We start from the raw sequence: 22,072 nt of genomic DNA on the forward strand, positions 1-22,072 counted from the left end.
AAAGGTAGAATCAGGTTCCTGGACAGGCCCATGAACCAGGAGCCAGGGGATGATTGTCTATGTGCAGGAAGGTGTTCCTTCCTGCATATTAACAATCACTAATGGTGATTTGTAACTTCTATGTGTGATGCAGTATGCAGCACATATAGAAGTTGCAGCTCGTCATTATCTAATGATTGTTTATGTGCAGGAACGGACACCTGATTTTGGGATATTTTTATTAATTTGGGAATGTGTAATATTCATTTGTACATATCAGGAATTTAATTACGATGAAGAAATATTAGAGTTTGTTTTGATTTGGAGTGTTAGGCCAGTAGATGGCAGTGTTGGTTTGTTTTACAGTGATGTGAATAAGATCAGTGCACGATGAGACTTAACTATGGTTGTAAAAGTTGAAAAAGTAACAAAACGGTGGATGGGCGTTTTTTCTATGTTTAATTTAGGTGAATTATTTTAACAAAAAAGAAAAATGTAATGAAATCCATTACAAAAAATAAAAAAATTCAAAGAGACCTTTTTGTGGAATGGACGATGCAGTTATTAAAATATTTTCAAATATTATGTTGCTTCAAACAATACATGTTTGCTGTTGAACGTAACAATAAATTTACCCACCGTCATTCAATTAGGAGTTTAGAAATGTTTAAAACGCTCCTGACGTAACATAACTGGGAGCGAGTATCTTGGCCACATGACTAATAAGCGTTATTGTACAATCTGAGGAAGACGTTTGTAGTATGCTTGGCATCGCTGACTGCACATTAGAACAATCAATTGGTGGGGGCATGCATGCTCGAACAGCACGTGTAATAAAAGATTGTTAAATTTTAAGTAAAATGAAAAAAAAAATGTTTAGGTTATACGTGTTTCAAACATGCGATTTATTAAAACATAGTGATAAATTCAGGTAATGTGAAAAATGATAAATTTTAGTGGTTTAGGCATTCGTTGTACCGAAAGTAGTGGTTTGGCTTAGGTAGTGGTTTAGCCTTCGTGGTTTCGGCATTCGTTGTTTAAGAGGTAGTTGTTTAGTCATACAACCTAAACAATCATTAATGGCAATTTGCTGTTTCTATGTGTGCTGTGCAATGCAAACAGCAAAAACAAGGAGAAATTATTAATTTCTCCTCATTGCGCCAGTTTAAGACTAGGTCTTCCTTGGTCTGATGTTCGGCACTGCCCCATATTTATGCCAGCCTTGTAAATAGGGGGCAGTGTCAAAAAGTAATGGGTGTTGTGGCAGAATTCCCACTGCAATACCCATTACCCACCCCATCACGCGAAGTGATGCGTTAATAGGGGCATTATTTACAAGGTGGCGTTAAGCCACATTGTGTTGCTTAACGCCACCTTGTAAATAAGGTGAAGGGGTTATCGCCACCAGAACAACAAAAAAAGTGACGTTCTGGTGGCGATAACACCTTGTAAATATGCCCCAAAGTCTCTTCCCCTGAAGCAGGTAGGGCAGGCAATCTTTGGAAAGCTGAGAGATATACAACCTTATGAGAACCCATCACAAATGGGGCGAAGACAAGATCAAAAGAATGAAGAATTGATAATAAAAATAAGAACTAAGGGGCTCATTTATGAGCCCCTGCGTCACTTTTGCGCCACCGGTGCGTCACTTTTTGTGACGCACCAGTGGCGTAAAACATACGCCATGATGCGCCATATTTACAAAGTGACGCATCTACCTAGATGCGTCACTTTGCAAACCCCTGCGCTACATTATACCTGCGTCAGGTATAATGTATGCAGGGTGGGCGTTCCCACGTAAGTAAGCATCGTAGAAGTGACGCAGTGAAATCTACGAGATTTCACTGCGCCACTTCTAGGGTGCAAATGCGTCAATATTTTACGCCTGCCTCACAGCAGGCGTAAGACTGACGCAGGCCCTATCACATGGGGCTTGCCCCATGTGAAACGACACATTGCTGGAGTTGCGTCACTTTTGTGACACACTCCAGCAATGCGTCACTTTTGCGCCTACAGATACGTCAGAAATACTGACGTATCTGTGACTCCTTGCGACATGATGCGTCATACTGTAAATATGACGCATCACTGGAGTCGCAGGGAGGGCGCAGTGAAAAGTGACGCATCACTGTTTTCACGCAGTGATGCGTCACTTTTCATAAATGAGGCCCTATATTTTTCTCCTTTGAATAAGTGCACTACTCAAAGTTAGATAGTCACGATAAACTGTTAATCACATCACTTTGCTAACTCTTTCTTTGCTCTGCATTGCCTTTTGTAGGCTTACCAGGACGGTCTTGTGATAGTTCTTCTACTGCTCTCATTCCTGGAGTTCTTTGTTTCTGTTGCTGTCTCTTCTTTTGGATGCAAATCTGTGTGTAATTCTTCCTACCCAAGTGTGGCCCAGGTAAGCCAGATGTTGACATCCATGTATCTCCTCTCTGCTCTATGGTGCAGGTAGATAATGTGTGTTCTCTTGTTGCCCAAAGCAGTGATGCTCATTTGGCTTGGTGTAGATTATCTGTTTATTTGGTCGCAATATATTCACCTTATTAATATTTGAGCCTGAAGAATCTACATTGCTAAAGAGGTTTTGACATTTTGAGGCATTGAATAGTACGGTGGATAAAATTCTATGTCAGGACCGGAGGCTCCGATTATGCTTCTCAATCTTTACTAGAAGCTCACAGCAGCCAATGAAAACACAGAAATAAACCATGTGACAACCATAGAGTCTGCTATATAAGGTCCCTGCCAGCCCATAGAGTCCTCTTTCTTTGCTGCTCCGCAGCCAGTTAAGTGCATTTCAACTTTTCTCTTGATAACTATGTGATCGCAAGTTGCCTTTATTGCTAAGCGTTGTTGTTAGCATTGCGCTGTCTTTTACGCGCTACTGCGATCTAAACGTTGTCTGGTGAGAGTCTGGTGAGAGTGCCACTCTGTTTCTGCGCGTCGCGCTGCACGCGCCTACCGGTTTTCCTCTTGTCACTGATTTCATCACTGATTTCCATATTTGCCTTCGCGCGCGTGTGTGTCAGCGGGGTTTCCCTCGCATCGCCGGTACTAGTGGAGCGGGAGGTTGAGGAGCGGGGATGCGCATCAGTTTGACGCGCAGTCCCCTTTCAGTTTCTATGAGCCTCGGCCAGCGCGCATGCGTGGCGGCCATATTTGTCCACATTTGGACTTCAACGAACGCCGGAGCAGCGTTTTACATGCTTCTGACCCGGGATTATAACGTTTTGACTCCTAAAAGGCTCGTTTTTGCTCCTCTGACGCCCCTGATGTGTATTCATTCTCAGGGGCTGTAAAATTGTGCATAGGCTTTGCCTAGAGTGGGGTTTTGTTGCAAGCCCTCCCTCCCTCCACATTCTAAACTTATACAGAGATCACCTGTGGGTGTCTGATTAGGGCTTGCTTGGGGTTACCATTCCCCCTGACCTCATATTGGAATATCTGATTGTTGGTAGTGAATAAGGTCACTCACTTTCCTCCAGGGTCATTTACAGCACTCGTGCTGATATCATGTCTGAGTACTATGAGGAGGAATACTATTACTATGATGAGGAACCCTCTGGGTCGATGGAATATGACCTCGTTGAGGCACTGGACGCGGGTGTCCAGCAGTCAGTGAACTCGGCTTTGGTGAGGGCAATTGCGCCCCTAAAACGCCACCTTTGCTCTTATGCACAGCAACAAGGTTGGCTGCCGGCGTCTGGCTCCCGCATTAAATCTGGGGGTAAAGGAAGGGCGAACCCACACGCCGCGGATTTCGCTAAATTGGCCAAGTCAATGGCGGAGCAAGAACGCACAGCTTCTAGAGAAGCTACGATTACTGAAATTTCCCAGGAAGATGATGGCCACGATACTTCCCCGGATCCTACTTCTGACGAAGAAGAATCCCCTCGACCAGCCAAGAAGGCACGGAAGGAAAAGCATGCCGCTCCGTCCACGTCACCCAAGGTTCTCACCTTTGACCCGGCGGATATTATCCACCCTAACTCTACCTCCTGGTTGCCGTCACAGGAAGTGGCGGACTATGTCCAGTCTCATTTGCGCCAGGCATTTGATACCGATGTGCGAACTCGGCTGAGGTCGGAATGCCCTAGGCCAGACCTGGCGGACAAAGTGGCGGCTACCCCGGAAGTGGACCCGTCAATGCTGACATATTTGAAAAAGTACTCTAAAGATCCCAAGAAAGGCCTAGATAGGTCCTGGCGGTCCTGCCAGGATAAACTGCTGGACGTTATTGGTCCCCTGACGAAGATTTTAGAGATGGGTTTTCGGGCCAAGGAGTCGGCCCTTTTGATTAACCCTGACGAGCTGATTGGCTGGGCACAGCGGGCAGTGTGCCAACTAGGCAACGCAAATTGTGCGCTATCGACAGAGAGGCGCCGATCCATCCTCCTGAAATTAGATCCCAGGTTAGCTGAATTGGCCACATCCGAATCAGGTCCGCTGGCCCAAGGTCATCTGTTTGGCCAACCTTTTTTAAAGGAACTCACAAAGTTCGTGGCCACCTTCAGTGGGTTGGACAAGGCCCAAGGTTCTTTGAAGCGGGCTTTCCGCCTTGTTTTCGGCAGGGCCGGACGCTTTCGTGGGCGCTCGTTCGGCCGGGGCTACAACCAAGGCGCCCAGCGTGGTCAGCAAAGAGGAGGTTACCAGGACAATTCTGCCAATACCTCCAATTTCTATCCTTCCCGCCGTTCAAGGAACAGATTCCGCAAAGGTGGCAGATTTGGAGGGAACTCCAACAACCAACATGATGCCGCAAACTCAGGTGAGCCTGGTTCCCTTTTCGGAGGTGCTTTTGGGGGGCAGAGTGGCATCTTTTCTAGACAAATGGCGCGAAATTTCGCAAGATGCATGGGTGTTGCAGACTGTACAGGGTTACAGGTTAGAGATGTACAGCTCCCCTTCGCAAGAGTTCCGCCCGCCCCCGCTGTCTTTTTCCCAACAAGATCGCGCTTTCATCACGGAAGAAATCAACTGCTTGTTACGGAAAGGCGCGATTGCGCCTTCCGTGGTGCACCCTCACGGCTTCCTGAGCACAGTTTTTCTGGTGGACAAGAAAGGAGGCGGATCCAGGTTAGTGCTGAACCTCAAAGAGTTCAACTCCTGGATTATTTACAGGCATTTCAAGATGGAGGGCATCCATCTATTACGCGATCTCCTCCAGGAAGGAGATTGGATGGTCCGGTTGGACCTCAAGGACGCGTATCTCTCCATTCCCATTTCCCCCCCCCACAGGAGGTTTCTTCAGTTTATCTGGGAGACGGTTTGCTACGAGTACAAAGTCCTTCCATTCGGCCTCTCGTCAGCACCGTGGTGCTTCACGAAGCTTCCGAGACCGGTGGTGGAGTCTCTCAGGGCTCGAGGAGTCCGCCTCATAATATATCTGGACGACATAATAATTTTGGCGTCCTCCCCTCAGACAGTCCAAACACACCTCAACTGGGCGATACATCTGCTGCAGAGTTTGGGGTTCATCGTCAACCCACAAAAGTCGATGTTGGTTCCCTCGCAATCCATCGAGTTTCTAGGGTTCTTGATACATTCTCTATCATGCCAGCTCTTGCTGCCAATGACAAAGATAAAGTCCATCAAAAGGGAACTGCGAATTGTCCTTCGAAAGCAAACAACTTCCCTGAGATCGTTGGCCCGCGTGGTGGGCCTACTGTCTTCCTCCATCCAGGCGATCTTCCCGGGCCCCCTTCACTACCGGGCCCTCCAGCGGCTCAAGATCCGACATCTCCGGAAAGGTCTCAGCTACTCAGAACGGATCCCTCTCTCAGAAGAGGCGAGGCTGGAGATGGAATGGTGGTTAAATCACATGGAGGCCTGGAACGGCCGAGCGCTATTTGGAGCGGCACCGGATGTGATAATCGAATCGGATGCCAGCCGATGGGGTTGGGGAGCCCGTTGCGGCACATTGACCACGGGTGGTCGCTGGTCTTCGGAGGAATTGCGCTTACATATCAATTGCCTAGAACTATTGGCCGGTTCCTTTGCGATCAGATGCCTTTCGCCACAGAAGGCAGATTGTTGTATCCTCCTCCGGATGGACAATATATCGGCGGTACGCTACGTCAACAAGTTGGGTGGTACCAAGTCGAAGATGTTGGCGGAGATCGCCAAAGATTTTTGGCATTTCTGTCTACAGAACAGAATTTCGGTGGTTGCAGAATACCTTCCCGGCTCCAGCAACCAGGTAGCAGATTGGAATTCCCGCCATCTGCAGGACTCCAGCGATTGGAGGTTGTTACCCACGGTGTTTCGACGCCTGACACAGGTTTGGGGTCCTTGCCTGATAGACTTATTTGCATCTCGACTGAACAAGCAAGTTCCCCAATTCTTCAGTTGGAGGCCGGATCCAGAGGCGATAGCCACGGATGCCTCCCTACAGGAATGGCCGACATCTCTCTGCTATGCGTTCCCTCCGTTTCTCATGATCTCCAGGGTCCTGGCGCGAGTCAGGACTTTTCGCGCGGAACTCATATTGATCACCCCTTTGTGGAGGGCTCAGGCATGGTTTCCAGTATTGTTAGCCATGAGTTGTGCGATTCCGATCCTTCTTCCGCGAGTGCAGAACCTATTGCTGGACCCTCTTCAGAATCCTCATCCCTTGGTGGCATCGGGCCAGCTCCCACTAGTTGCTTGGCGGGTTTCAGGGACAGATGGAGTGTCCCAGGCCTTTCACGCGAAGCTAGCAACTTCATCAAAGAGGCCTGGTCGGCCAACACCCATAAGAGATACTCCTCATCTTGGAGGAGATGGTGTGATTGGTGCGCTCAACGGGACGTGGATCCCGCTAAGGCACATGTCTCTTTAGTGGTCAACTTCCTAGCCTCCATGGCTTCCTCCGGTTTAGCGTACAGGACGGTCAACAACTTCCGGTCCGCGATATCGGCAGGACACCTACCTTTAGACGGTAAACCCATAGGGGAACACCCTCTGGTATGTAAGTTGCTTAGAGGGGTCAGGATGGTGAAACCTCCTTGTCCAAAGTATTCTCATCTCTGGGATGTCTCGGTGGTCCTTAGATTTCTTGAAGCCTGGCCTTCCAACAGATTCTTATCTCGGAAACAGCTTTCGGCCAAGTTAACTATGCTCCTATGCTTGGTTTCTTGCAAACGGGTGTCTGATGTGCGGGCATTGGATTTGGCGGGGCGTAGATTTACCCCGGACGGTGTGCATTTCACTCTATCCAGGAGGACCAAGTGCAACACCACTTCAGTCACTTATCCAAGTTTTCCTAATAATCCTCAATTATGCGTGGTGCAATGTATTAAAGATTACGAGGTAAGTACTGAAGAATTTCGTACTAATATGCAAGGACAGTTGCTTATTGCTCTGCAGAAGCCATTTCGCCCAGTGACTCCAGCTACTTTATCTAGATGGATGCGTTGGCTCATGGGCGAAGCGGGAATTGACATCTCCAAATTTGGAGCGCATTCTGCACGCGGAGCCATGGCTACGAAAGCATATTCGTCAGGTGTCAGCCTGGTAGATATCATGAATACAGCTGACTGGTCTAATGAGAGTACCTTCAAAACATTTTACTATAAACCCATTGTGAATATTGCGTCAATGGTGGTGGATCAGCTTTGAACAAGCATAATCGGAGCCTCCGGTCCTGACATAGAATTAAAAATTTGCGAACATTCGTGACAAGAATTTTCAATTCTATTAAGGACTACGGAGGCGAGGATTATCCCACCCAGAGATATACATTGTTTGATGTAATGATTTTATTCATCATGCTTTGCACATGGTATGTTATGATGCTTATATTTCATCATGTGATGTTGTTGCTTATGCTATGGATTTGCATTTCTCTGTGTACTGTTCTTCCCCCCCTTTTCTCATGCTGTAATGTGGCTTTAATGAGCACTCTGGAACAGCTTTTATGGGGTGTTTCCTTTCCTTTTTTTCAGGTACAGACAGCAAGTAAGCTGGACTATGGTTTATCGGTGACTGGATGACTACCGTTCGGTGCTCTGCTCACGTGCGAGTTTGTCTGGATCGGGATCCAGAAAGAAGTTCGGCCCCGTTGGGCTTGCAGTTCCTTGGTTGGAGAAGGCCCTGGCTATCGGTGATCCTCGAGAGCAGGTCGTGCATGGACTTAACTACCGTTCCAAAGAAAGAGGACTCTATGGGCTGGCAGGGACCTTATATAGCAGAGACTCTGGTGCCAATTCCGATCCGGTAAAAACCGGGTACGAACCGTCGGACGGAGCCTTTTCTCCGTCCGACTCGTACCCGGTGCGAAATCCATCCGAAAACGCAAGTACGATTCATACGGAAACACCATTTCCGTACGAATCGAACAAAACACCGACTGAACAGAAACAAAACACAATTCCGATCCTGAAAGGCGCCGACGTGACGTCGGTACGCATCCAGCCTACGTTTCACGAACCAGGAAGTACGATTCGAACCGACGTCATCCCGCACGGAAAATATTTACCGGCTGCCAAAAACTGCCGGGAAATCAGGACGACACACGCAAGGAGCAGCTGGACGCGACGAACAGACATGGACCCGAACCTACGTGCCATCCCTGCCCTCCTAGCAGTCCACCTGGCGTACAGGAACCGACGCAGACGCCGCAGAAGGTCAGCACAACAACCAGGGGCAAAGGGGGGGGCAGGGGCAGGACACACAACACCAACACATGGTACCAAATCACACATGGCCTGGACATACCTGACCATCAGGGCCTGGTCACTTCCAGGGGGTGTGGGCGAGGCCAGCAACGCAAGCGTCCGCCACAACGGAAGTGGATGGTCACGCGAACCCGTACGTACCCTACCCAGGCCGCAAGAGCGTGGGTACGGAACGTACCACGCGTCCCCCTACGTCACTCCAACAATGGCGGTACGGCCCGTACCCACGTCAGAAATGCCTTGGTACGGCTCGTACCAGCATTGCTGGGGTCATGTAGGGGTACGCGTGGTACGACCCGTAGCCACGCCCCCAAGGCCTGTGTACGTTGCGGACCCCACGGCACCGCAACAATGGGGGGACGCACCGTACCCACCCACCAAAGGCATGGGTACGGCCCGTACCCAGGCACGCAGAGCGTGGGTAGGGGTATGTACGGACCGTACCCCCACCCGTGGAAGTACGGCCCGTACCCCCACCCGTGTATGTACGCACCCAAGCACCACCCGTGTATGTACGCACCCAAGCACCACCCGTGTATGTACGCACCGAACCCCCACCCCACCCTGGTATGTACGCCCCGAACCCCCACCCGTGTATGTACGCCCCGAACCCCCACCCGTGTATGTACGCACAGAACCACCACCCGTGTATGTACGCACCCAACCACCACCCGTGTATGTACGCACCGAACCCCCCCCAGCCGTGTATGTACGCCCCGAACCCCCACCCGTGTATGTACGCACCGAACCCCCACCCGTGTATGTACGCCCCGAACCCCCACCCGTGTATGTACGCACCGAACCACCACCCGTGTATGTACGCATTCAACCCCCACCCCACCCGTGTATGTATGCCCCGAACCCCCAGCCGTGTATGTACGCACAGAACCACCACCCGTGTATGTACGCACCCAACCACCACCCGTGTATGTACGCACCGAACCCCCACCCGTGTATGTACGCCCCGAACCCCCACCCGTGTATGTACGCACCGAACCCCCACCCGTGTATGTACGCCCCGAACCCCCACCCGTGTATGTACGCACCGAACCCCCACCCCACCCTGGTATGTACGCCCCGAACCCCCACCCGTGTATGTACGCCCCGAACCCCCACCCGTGTATGTACGCCCCGAACCCCCACCCGTGTATGTACGCCCCGAACCCCCACCCGTGTATGTACGCACCGAACCCCCACCCCACCCTGGTATGTACGCCCCGAACCCCCACCCGTGTATGTACGCCCCGAACCCCCACCCGTGTATGTACGCACCAAACCACCACCCGTGTATGTACGCATTCAACCCCCACCCCACCCGTGTATGTACGCCCCGAACCCCCAGCCGTGTATGTCCGCACAGAACCACCACCCGTGTATGTACGCACCCAACCACCACCCGTGTATGTACGCACCGAACCCCCCCAGCCGTGTATGTACGCCCGAACCCCCACCCGTGTATGTACGCACCGAACCCCCACCCGTGTATGTACGCACCGAACCCCCACCCGTGTATGTACGCACCGAACCCCCACCCGTGTATGTACGCCCCGAACCCCCACCCGTGTATGTACGCCCCGAACCCCCACCCGTGTATGTACGCCCCGAACCCCCACCCGTGTATGTACGCACCGAACCCCCACCCGTGTATGTACGCACCGAACCCCCCCCCCCAGCCGTGTATGTACGCCCCGAACCCCCACCCGTGTATGTACGCACCGAACCTGCAATAAGAATGGTGTGTGCCAAACACCCCCAGCAGTGCCCAGACACAGGAGGGGTGGGTGCAGAGACCTCCCAGCAGTGCCCAGACACAGGAGGGGGGGGTGCAGAGTCCTCCCAGCAGTGCCCAGACACAGGAGGGGTGGGTGCAGAGTCCTCCCAGCAGTGCCCAGACACAGGAGGGGTGGGTGCAGAGTCCTCCCAGCAGTGCCCAGACACAGGAGGGGTGGGTGCAGAGTCCTCCCAGCAGTGCCCAGACACAGGAGGGGTGGGTGCAGAGTCCTCCCAGCAGTGCCCAGACACAGGAGGGGTGGGTGCAGAGTCCTCCCAGCAGTGCCCAGACACAGGAGGGGTGGGTGCAGAGTCCTCCCAGCAGTGCCCAGACACAGGAGGGGTGGGTGCAGAGTCCTCCCAGCAGTGCCCAGACACAGGAGGGGTGGGTGCAGAGTCCTCCCAGCAGTGCCCAGACATAGTACAAGATACCCCATCAACAAGTTCAGTGACCAACAAGGGTGATACCCCAGATGCAGGCGGAGCCATCGCTGAGCCAGCATGGCTATATTGAACGGCAACCCTTACACATCCAGGAAATGTAGACACAGCACAGCACAGCATTTGGGAGACACCCTGCAGGGAAAATGGCCTGCTCCACAGAGGATGGAACACACATTGGGACAATGTCACCATACAGTGAGAGCAAACATGACCAAATACCATTGGCAGAGACCTTTGTGATGGCACGCAGATGGCAGGGTACACCCCATGAGCAGCACACTCCAACATTTCACAGACCCCTAACACATAATCACCACCCCAACTCAGGGAGCACCAGCACCAACAGCAAGTCCATGAAAGCATCAGTGTGCAAAACCAAAAGAAAATGCTTTATTCAGCAGGAAAATATCTCTGAGAAAATGTCCACTATGTACAAGGGCCATGGCCCAGCCCAGCAGCAAAGTCCGGGGGGGGGTACACATCGGGACGTGTGTCCCCTAGCTTGCCTGCACAGTTCACAAGTCCATTTCATCCACAGAAGAGGGGGCATCAGGGGGGAGGGTGGAAACAGGCACCGCAGGGACAGGAGGGGAAAGGGTAGGTGTTGTGGGTGCAGGGAGGGATGATTCTGCCACAGGGGGGGTGCCAGCGCCAAAGGTGGAGGACAGAATGGCGCTGCACACGTCGGCAAGTTCCCCCAGCGACTCCCCCGCACCCAATCCAACCACAGGCCCCAAGGAGGGGGGGGCAAAGGGATGGGTCGCAGCGCCACTGGGGGAGGGTGTGGACAGGGTCCCGCCTCCACCGCTTGCGGGGTGGTGTCATCCTGGGGCTGGGGGGCACACTCGCAGTGGATGATGCTGTCACCGACTGTTGGCCAGGAGAGCCAAGGGGAGTGGATTTGGAGGGAGTGGGTTGTGTGGAATGCGGACTCCCACTGTGGCTGCGTGTTCCACGTTTCCCCCCCGACCCAGTGGGTGTGCCTTCCTCACCCTGTGTGTGCGTGACAGGAGGTGTGCGCTTCGACTTCCCTGGTGGTGTGGTGCCTGTGTCTGTTGGGGTGCGTGCACGCTGACGTCTGGATGTGCGTGGGACAGGCACGGGAGTGGGAATTGTGGATGGGGCAGGGGTAGGGGGGGGGAAGCAGCGCTGCAGGAGATCCAGTGCTGCAGTCAGTGTGGAGTCTATGGACCTCAGCAACTGCCGTTGGTCAGACTGCGCAGCCGACATGCCCTCCATGTATGCCTCCATCTGGGTCAGCACCTGGGTGTGGGCATGGAGGACATTTAGCATCGCAGTCTGACCAACCTGCAACTGCCTCAGGATGTCCACAGACTCCGCACTCACCGCAGCAGTGGTGACAGGGGCAGGGGGTGCGGTGCCTGGCAGGAAGGAGACATGTGGGGACCGAGCACGGAGGGAAGGGCCACGAGCATGTGGGAGGCCGGTGATGGAACCTGAGGTGGCGGGGGGATGTGGAGGGCTGCCATCAGCTGGGGGGGCAGACTCCGCCACCTCTTGGAGCTCAGCCTCGGACCCGTCTGCGTCATAGTCTGTGTTAGCAGTCGACAGGTCCTCTGCCTCACTCCCTTCGGCCTCCGTGCCACTCCATGTGCCAGACAGGACAGCACTGCTGGCACTGGTGCTCAATCCCTCCTCCCGGTCCGTGCTAGTGTCTCCTTCCGTGTCCCCCGGCGATGCTGTGGGCAAGGTGAAGAGACAGGAGATAATCAGACACCTGTACACATATGTCACATGAGTCAAATTTACATAGGTCACATTGCATAGCCTGAAAAGCAACAGGAGTAACACCTACAAAACAATGTACACATGTAGGCCATCGAACACACAGTTTTTCGACCCACCATGCCACTGAGACACAATGGAGAGCATGACACAACAGCAAATCACTGCACCAGAAATTTTACAGAGGAGCCAGCCTCTGGGGACAAATGTGCACAGCACCTGCACCACACTGCGTCTTCAGAAAGGGATGAGCATGAATGATATACATTTACTCTTGCCGCATGCTGCAAAGGCAATACATGAAACCAGGCCAAACATGACTGGGTCACTGCACCTTGAGCGTATGTCCAGTCAAACATCACACACAGGCTAAACTCAGCAAGGAGGATGAAGCTCCTGACATGTAGGCCTTGTACGCACAAACCACCCACACCTGAGACAATCTCATTGAGACGGAGAAAGTATGTACACCTCTTACTCTGGGATGAAAACACATGGCCTCCACTAATTAATGACTGTACACACACAGCCCCTGGTGGGCATGTCCACACATCATTGACAGGCAAACATCATCAGATTGTCTCAACAACACACACAGGTAATGCCCACTGTGAGTATGCACAAGCAAAATGGGTCCCCCTGTACAGTGGACACATGTAGCAACCTGTAGGTCCTAACAGTTGAGCCCAGGGTACAATGCCACCCTACCCAACCCATGGCGAAGACACAGTGAATGGCCATATTGTTGGATGACGCACATGATACCTAGGAAGAGGTGCCCCAGGGCACAGTAGTGCCCACACTCCTCCATGGTCCAGGATGGACATGACTGCAAATTAAGCAACCGTCCCTGCACTTAGCAGGCCTCCCACTCAGGCACATCATGTCAGAGGGCACACAATTGGACATGCATGCTGGAAGGCTGTACAGTTTGGAGACACACCCCTATGTCGTGATTCACAATCAGTGCCAAGTGACATGGACACCACAATGACTGAAATTGGCCATGGCACACGCAAGGTCCCCATACCTGTGGCACATCACCCCCACACATGATGCTGATGGCATAGGGCACCTGCATGAACTGCCTGCCTAAATAACCTTGTGCAAGAGTGGCTACAGACAGACCAGGGAACACATGGCAAGGAGGGGAAGGGAGGGAGTGAGAACAGCACCGGGCTAAATTGTTGAGAAGTTGACGCACTGCACAATCAAACCCTGGCATTGTATCCATGCAACTGCACACTTACATTGGCTGGGGACACACAACTGACACACATGTACCTACCCCCTTCCTGCTGCTGCTTCTCCTGTAGGCGCCTGTCCATATCGGGGAAGACCACCGCCAGCACACGCTTCTGGATGTGGGTCAGACGACGGCGCCCACGGTTCTTACGGCTCACAGGTGAGTCCCCCAGCAGGACCCGTGCAATCCTCCTCGTCCAGCACCGGATGTCCTGCCAGCGTTTCCTCACCTGAGACAGGCTCCGCCTCCGACCCTCTGTACCCCTCACGGCACTGACGGCTTCACTCCAGATCTCCCCCTTGGCAATGGCGCCTACCTGTGAGGATGCAAAAGTGAGAATACATTAATCCACATGAGCAGAGACACAGAGACACACATATAGAACAATTCTCTTTATGAACAGGCCATGGTATGCATGCAACTAATTGCACCTTTGTCATAGGGACATTATCCACTGTGGAAGGCCAAATGCACTACGTGCCATTGAAAGTACACGGGTGGCATGAGGGGTACCACACACTCACTGACCAGGGATCACACTGTGCCTCACAGGCTACAACAGGATTATGTACAGCACCTCACAGCAGTCACCTGCCCCAGCACACTGATGCTACCTCAGCAGAGTACACAGACACACACAGGTACAGGACAATCACATGGCATTGCCAACTGGGGGTACACACCTCACTCTGCCCATGTGCCAGTAGACGGGGGTGTCACAGGTGTGGGGCTGGCTCAGCACGGCATGCACACAGCACTGCTCCCTGCTCACATTGGATGGCCAGGCTACATCCATCCCTCATGCTGCTTGTGTGCAACACTCCCCATATGCACTCACCCACATGACAGGGGACTTACACACACACCAATGTGCAGGGGACGACCACCGCCTTCGGACACTCACAGCACAGGTACACTGAACAAACACACATCCATGGGTACTGACACCTGTCACACTGGGGGGAACACAGGATCACATCAGGACTGTGGAAACAACATCCCCGGGAGGAGTATGCATGCAGAATGTGGCATGCACCGTGCATTCATTGTCACAGTAGGCACTATGCAAGTGAGGAGTGCACACAGGAAACACAGCATGCTCTGCATGGGTGACATCAGGCCTTCCACACCCTGGGACCCACTCCAAACAACAGTGCATGTCTGTCACACATGGATACAATGGCAGAAGTCACTGGCACACAAAAGGGGCACAGTCTAAGCTAGTGGAGTCTGCACTCACCTGAACCCCTGGTCGACCATACAGGCTCTGGAACTGTGGGAGGATCACATCTATCAGGGCAAGGTTCTCCTCCTGGGTGAATGGCTGTGACCTCTCCACAGTCCTGGACATGGTGCCAGAGGAATCACTATCAGCAGCAGTGGTCATGTATGAATGGCTTGTACGGTTCGTACTACTGTGGCGTACGCATACGCCAGCGCCCATATTGTGATCCGGACCGTACAAGCGCGTGTACAGTTCGTACTACTGTGGCGTACGCATACGCCAGCGCCCATATTGTGATCCGGACCGTACAAGCGCTTGTACGGTCCGTACTACTGTGGCGTACGCATACGCCAGCTCCCATATTGTGATCCGGACCGTACAAGCGCGTGTACGGTCCGTACTACTGTGGCGTACGCATACGCCAGCTCCCATATTGTGATCCGGACCGTACAAGCGCGTGTACGGTCCGTACTACTGTGGCGTACGCATACGCCAGCTCCCATATTGTGATCCGGACCGTACAAGCGCGTGTACGGTCCGTACTACTGTGGCGTACGCATACGCCAGCGCCCATATTGTGATCCGGACCGTACAAGCGCGTGTACAGTTCGTACTACTGTGGCGTACGCATACGCCAGCGGCAATATTGGCCCAGGGACCCTATACACGCACTCCGAGCGTATGTACGGTGCGTTTCACAACTGTCAGTGGTGACAGGCGGCACACAGACAGGAATGGAGCGGTCAGATATTGCCAAGGCTGGACACCAATGCATTGTCTGTGCAATACCACATGTGTGTGACACAGGTGTGTCAGGATGTGATGTGGCACTTTACCCCTGAGGTGTGGGCAATGCACATGTACGATGAGCTGTGTACACATGTCGTGTGTGATGTTGCGCATTGTACCACACATCCCCTGCACTCCTTTGACATGTGTGCATGTCGTACACATTAGTGGAGCCATGAGTCACTTGCATGTCCCAGTCACGGACACCCGCACCTATCCCCTGATGCCAGGTACACGGAATATTACACATGACATGTGTATGGCTGCGTTGCACGCTGCAACCATGTCATGTGTGTTGCATGTGTTTCCATGATTTTGCTGTAGGTGTGTGGTCCAATGCATCAGCAGTTGCTGCTGCCAACATGTGTCTGTGTGCAGATGGCCATGGCACACTGTTCCGCACACCAGCCCACATATGTGATTTGCCATGAGGTGTGTATGTATGCAACTACACGGAGTATCAACACAAGTACATATCCACATGCTCTCTATGTATGTTCTGTCTCGACATGTACTCCTCCAAGGCAATGTGTGTGGCCTGTCCTATTCCTATGACATGTGACCAGTGCATATCGCATCCAACAACCTGTCTGTACCATACGCATACTACTTCTGCACATGTGTGGATGTCTGTGAATCCTGTGATGCGTGTGCATGTTCACTTACACTGGCCCACAGCTAGTCTCATGCCATGTCATCGTGATCTTGCCCCCCTCCGTTAGTGGCTGTCCCTTGGTAGGAGTGTCTCCTGACTGGCGTACGTGTCCAGGAAATGTGGCACAGACCTGACTCAGAATGTGGCATATGTGTATTGGCTGTGTAACATGTGCTCAGTGCATTGACAATGTCGTTGTACAGTGCTCACTCTTCGGTGTTCCTTCCATTTCACTGCAGGGCTCCGCCTCTCCCTCGACGTATGCCAGACATGGCTGCCCTGCATGAACGGGACTGTATACGACGCTACAGATTCAGCCAACGGTTGATTGCTGAGTTGACTGGCCGGCTGGAAGCACAACTCCTCCCGCGCCACAGGTATCCCAGTGCACTGACACCCAAGTTGAAGGTGATGGCAGCCCTACATTTCCTTGCCACGGGTACGTTCCAACATACCATTGCTGATGTCGGGGGCATGTCCCAGACGATGTTCAGCCGTGTTCTGCATGATTTCTTAGAGGCCATGTTGGTTCACCTGGATGAGTACATTAAATTCCCAATTCGTGAGCAGTTGACAGATGTCAAGCGTGAGTTCTATGCCCTGGGAGGGATGCCCCATGTCATTGGGTCCATAGATGGGACACATGTTGCGTTGGTACCACCACAGGCACAGGAGGTGGTGTATAGGAATCGCAAACATTATCACTCCATCAATGCCCTTGTGGTGTGTCTGTCCAACATGGTGATTTCACATGTCTGTGTTCGCTTTCCAGGATCAGCACACGATGCCTTCATCATGAGGCGTAGCAGGCTGCCTGAAATGATGCTGCAGCTGCGGAACGAGCGAGCATGTATTGTTGGTGGGTAGACTCTGGCAGTTCAGTGTTTGGCGTCATCTTCCAATCTCACTGCCTGTGCTGACACACTTCTGTCCATGATGTTTCCTTGTAGGGGACGCTGGCTATCCCAACATGCCATGGCTGATGACGCCTGTCCGCAACCCCAGCACGGCTGCCGAGCACCGCTACAACAACGCACATGGGCGGACCAGGAGAGTCATTGAGAGGACGTTTGGACTTCTGAAGAGCCGATTCCGGTGCCTCCACAAGACCGGCGGAGCACTCCCATATGCCCCGGTGAAGGTGTGCAAGATCATCATCGTCTGCTGCATGCTGCACAACATGGCAGTGGAGGAAGCTGTTCCACTCATACTGGATCAAGATGACCAGGACCATCCACCCGTGGAGGATGAAGGCCTTGGTGACGGGGCAAGTGATGTGGAGGAGGAGGAGGCTGTGGAGGACATGCGGAGTCGGCTCATACGCAACTTCTTTGCTTAGTGGTGAGTTCCAGTGTCTGAGTGTGCACGCATTGGGCCGTGTGTGGCATGTGTTGCAATGTGTGTGTCCATCTGCATGTCTGCCAAGTGAGTCAGTGGTGTGTATTGAAGTGTCACTCGAGTGATGGCGCAATGGAAGGATGTTGTCTGAGGGTCATCATTGTCACCTGTCATGTTGACAACATGATACGTGTTGAGTACATGCTTGCGGATGTGCTCCTTTGGGCTGACTCCTTGTGTGTCTCTCTTCCACAGGTCCATGGGCATGCTGTCTGCTGGTGGCATTGTTGTGCTCCTGCTACTCCTCATGAACACAGCAACATGTGCTGATTCTGCGTCACATGCACGGGCAAGTTTTGAAATCTCCTTAGGGTAAGGGATGCCTCACGGCGTTTTGGGTGTGTGAATTGTTTGTAGTCTGTGTGCACTTCTCCGGTTCATGTGTGTTCCATTTACATACATGTGGATCCTACATGGGGAACATGACATGGGGCAGGCTTCACCTGGAGCCATGGTCAGACTTGGTGACTGTCATGTGGCAGGGGATTGGGGATTGTGATGAGGCCATCATTGTGTGTAACACTGACCTCGGAAACATACAGGTTGCACCGGGTTGACATGGTGTGTGATTGCCCCATCAGGGCCTCAATGGTGTATAGCGGCCTCTCCGTGGCAGCAGGGGGTGTTTAGCTGTTATCCGTCACTTGTGTGCCAGTTCAATGGAATACCAGCATCTGTGTTGCAATGGGGGGTGCCAGTGTTGCTCCCACATGTTCATCCACATGACCTGTGTATGTGTTGACCGAGTATCATTGTCATTCCAACACACATGACTAATAAATTTGTCCCTCTGTCTCCAAGGTGCCTCTTCCCTGTCAATGGTGGCCTGTTGCCACTGTGCGTGCGGCATGTCTGGCATAGTTTTCAGAGGTGGTGCATATGTGTCTATGTGTAGAGTGACAAGATGCTAGGGGTTTGTCAGAGAGTGGGAACTGTATTATGCACAAGATGCACAGTTCCATCCACCTCAAGGCAGGAGAGACCAGCCCCCAGGGCAACTACAACATCCGTGTCGAATCCTACCCTGCTGTATACGGACATGTGCCTTACGACTCCCATGATACTTGTCCATATCCGGAGTGCATCTGCACAGCTCTGCTACTGCATCGGGCAACCAGGCCACATCAACGTCCAAACGGGATGGGGGGAATGTTTCACAGGCAGCTGCAGGATGACCTTCTCGATCCACGCCCACACTCATGATGCAGCCCACAACCCCAACACAACCATGTGGCACTGTGATCCAAAACTCCATTCTGGCATCTCCATGCATCCAACCTCGGGCTAGCCACCATTCTCAACATCCACCTGACGCAAGCATGCAGGACATTGTAGGGACACATGTCTAGACATACCTGGGAGCGGCAAGCCAGGTCACTCCACATGATCCCTGACCTCTGCGCATGACTGTTGCTCCCCTGAATGTGTCTGTAGCCACAGTTGTGCGGGAACCACTCAGCTGGTTGGGCCCAGCACAGGTGAGTATGGTACTCCATGTCTGTATCAGATGATACATTGGGACCCATGTGTGTCCTGGGCAAGACTGCGACCCCACGGTTTGGATGGTTGGAGTTAATTCTGAGATCAGGCATTCTTTGACTTTACGACACACACATGTATTGTAATAATGCAGAATCATGGCATCATCTTGTAAGTGTGATTAATTTATTTGTGGTGGGGTACGGGTTTGTGGGGATGACAAGAGGTGCACAGCGGGAGTGTAGAATCCAAAGTTCACTGGGGGAGTTGGTATCCTTGCCGTAGCAAAATGTCAGAGTCCATGCCACAGTCTTCGTCAACATAGGTCAGACAGTGACCAGCAAGTCCATGTGGCAGAGAATGTCATGTGCTGCTATTGGGCCAGAGGGCCAGGTGCCAGGCCAGGTGACCTGGGAGATGGTGATGTTCTGCTGACTCTCACAGTCTTTTTCGTGGACGACCCACCTTCCTGCGGGGACCCTCGGAAGCAGTCCGTGACGATGTCTGTGACGCTCCGTCGGATGAATCCTCCTCCTCCTGATCCCTCCCTGTGTCTGGTAATGGCCTTCGCCTGGTGCCACAGGGAGGGTTGCCCATGTTGTCGGCAATCCGACGGAGTACACCGGTCATTTGGGTTTGCACCGCCACGAGCTCAGCCTGTCTATCCTCCATCCTTCCTTGGTGTTGCAGTTGACAGGCATGTTGCTGGGACTGCAGGGTCTTCATCTCCTGGAGGGTCCCCTTGATGTCATTGAGGGTGGACGCAATCTGGTCCATGCCCCTGGTGTCACGCCGGTATGTATCCAGGATGTTGCTGACCTGGGACACTACCGGGTCCTGAGCTGCCTGGTCAGGTTCGCGCCTCCGCCGTCCTCCACTCCCGCCACCCCTGCCCACGTGCACCTGGCCTGCCGTTGTGGGTGCATCGGGTCTCCGGGACCCCTGAGGGATGGCATCTGCGTTGCCGCCTGCCTCCTCCTGGGTGCCCGGAGGACCGTGTCCCTCCTGGGCAGACTGGCTGGGTGGTCGTGTGCGGGCAGGGCTCCTGGACGTCTCCTGGGATGTGGCAGGAATGGGGGTGGTGGTTGGCACAGTTGTACCTGACGCAGGTGCTGCAGGTGGTTGGACACCAGAGGGGCCAGGTTGGTCTGGGTCATCCACGGAGTGGTGAGAGTCATCGCTGGCGGTGGGGTCCTCATCCCGCGGAGCCTGGTCCTGTGAGACTTCCCCCCCAGTGTTGGGGGGTGTTCGTCGACGTTGACCTGTGTGTGAGAGAGACAATGTTAACAGTGTCACATGTGGCATCCATGTTTCATGCATTTCTGATTTGGCACTCTTCCTCTGGGTAGTTGGATGTGTCTTGCATTCCTCTCACAGTGCACTTGTGCATGGGTATGTCCCTTGGCCACAGCTGTCAGGGCTTTACGCATGTGTGAGACACAATCTTATTTGATGCCTCTATTTGGGTACACAGTCAGCAGTGTGGTGTGCGGGCGTAGCGGGCCATGCAGAGGCGCCTTACGTGTTGCACTGTACGTGGCCAAATAGTGTTTTGCCAAGGCAATTTGATGTTGCAGGTAGGGGACTGAAGCATTTGTGACAGGGTTCTTACCGACACAGTGGGTGGGTATACTGGGTGTGTGGTTAGGTCTGTGCCTGCAGCACGGATGGACTCGTGCACAGATTGACACATGGACCGGTCTTCATCTACGGAAGGGGCGGTTTGAGGCACTGCCAGACCTGGTCTGCATGCACACAGTCCACCGGCTGACGAGTGGACATGGCCACACCACCCAAGGGTGATTTAGTCTCCCTGTGTCTCCCTTCCTCCCTCCCTCTGTCACCCTCCTCCCTCCCTCTGTCGGTCTCCCCCTGTCACCCTACTCCCTCCCTCTGTCTGTCTCCCTGTGTCCCCCTCTGTCTCCTTCCCTCTCATTCCCCCTCTCCCTCCCTCTCTTTGTCACTCTCTGTCACCTCAGGCCAGCTTCCTGGGCACACACAGTTAGCCGGTCTTTGAATGGCCATTGGCTTGTTCATGTGAGTTAGTCCCTGTTCCCCGGGCACCCATTGGGCAGTGTGTCTGAGTGTAGGCTGCTGCTGTGGCGGTGTGTGCTGAGACTCTATCAGAGCGATGCATCTTCATTGTCTGCTGTCATGTGCAAATTGTGCCTTCAGACCCATGTCATCCTGCATGGCAGCCACCATTTGCAGGCAAGACAGTACTGTGTGGGTACACACAGTTTGTATGGCTGTGCCCTGGGCCATATGGGCTGAGGGCATTGTTTTGTGCTTGTGAGTTGCTCAATGTTAGTTTTGATGCCCCCACTCCCAGCATCGACCACATCCTGTGTTGTGTTGGTGTTTTGTGTGGCCTGTGACTTGGCATGGCCCTGATTGATGCATGGGGCATGGAGGCGCTAGTGGCATGTGTGTGTTTGTGGAGTGTTGTTGTGTGCGGTGGTGGCTTGGGGGGGGGTGGCATGCATGATTGATTGTGTATGGCATCCCCCCCATGTGAGGTGAGTTGTTTGTGTACTCACCAGGGTCTGGGAGTCCAGGCAGTCCGTGTAGTCCCTCCACCGCCAGCGTGGACATCACCTTCTCCTCCCAGGGATGGTATTGTACCGGTCTGGGGGGCGGCCCTCCTCCAGTGATGTTCCCCTGGTTGTGATTGT

General features: G+C 53.1%; 1 protein-coding gene across 1 annotated transcript in view; it reads left to right on the forward strand.

Annotated features, from left to right (window-relative positions):
* The window catches only part of LOC146839622 (membrane-spanning 4-domains subfamily A member 12-like), a 128,349-nt gene that overhangs the window by 103,007 nt on the left and 3,270 nt on the right, over window positions 1-22,072 (forward strand). The window contains exon 4 of the mRNA XM_085650831.1: window positions 2,261-2,386. Coding sequence (XP_085506957.1) covers window positions 2,261-2,386 — 126 coding nt within the window. The remainder of the gene's footprint in view (window positions 1-2,260; window positions 2,387-22,072) is intronic.

The sequence above is a fragment of the Triturus cristatus genome, chromosome 4_1 (assembly GCF_964204655.1).
Source record: "Triturus cristatus chromosome 4_1, aTriCri1.1, whole genome shotgun sequence".
Classification (NCBI taxonomy): Eukaryota; Metazoa; Chordata; class Amphibia; order Caudata; family Salamandridae; genus Triturus; species Triturus cristatus.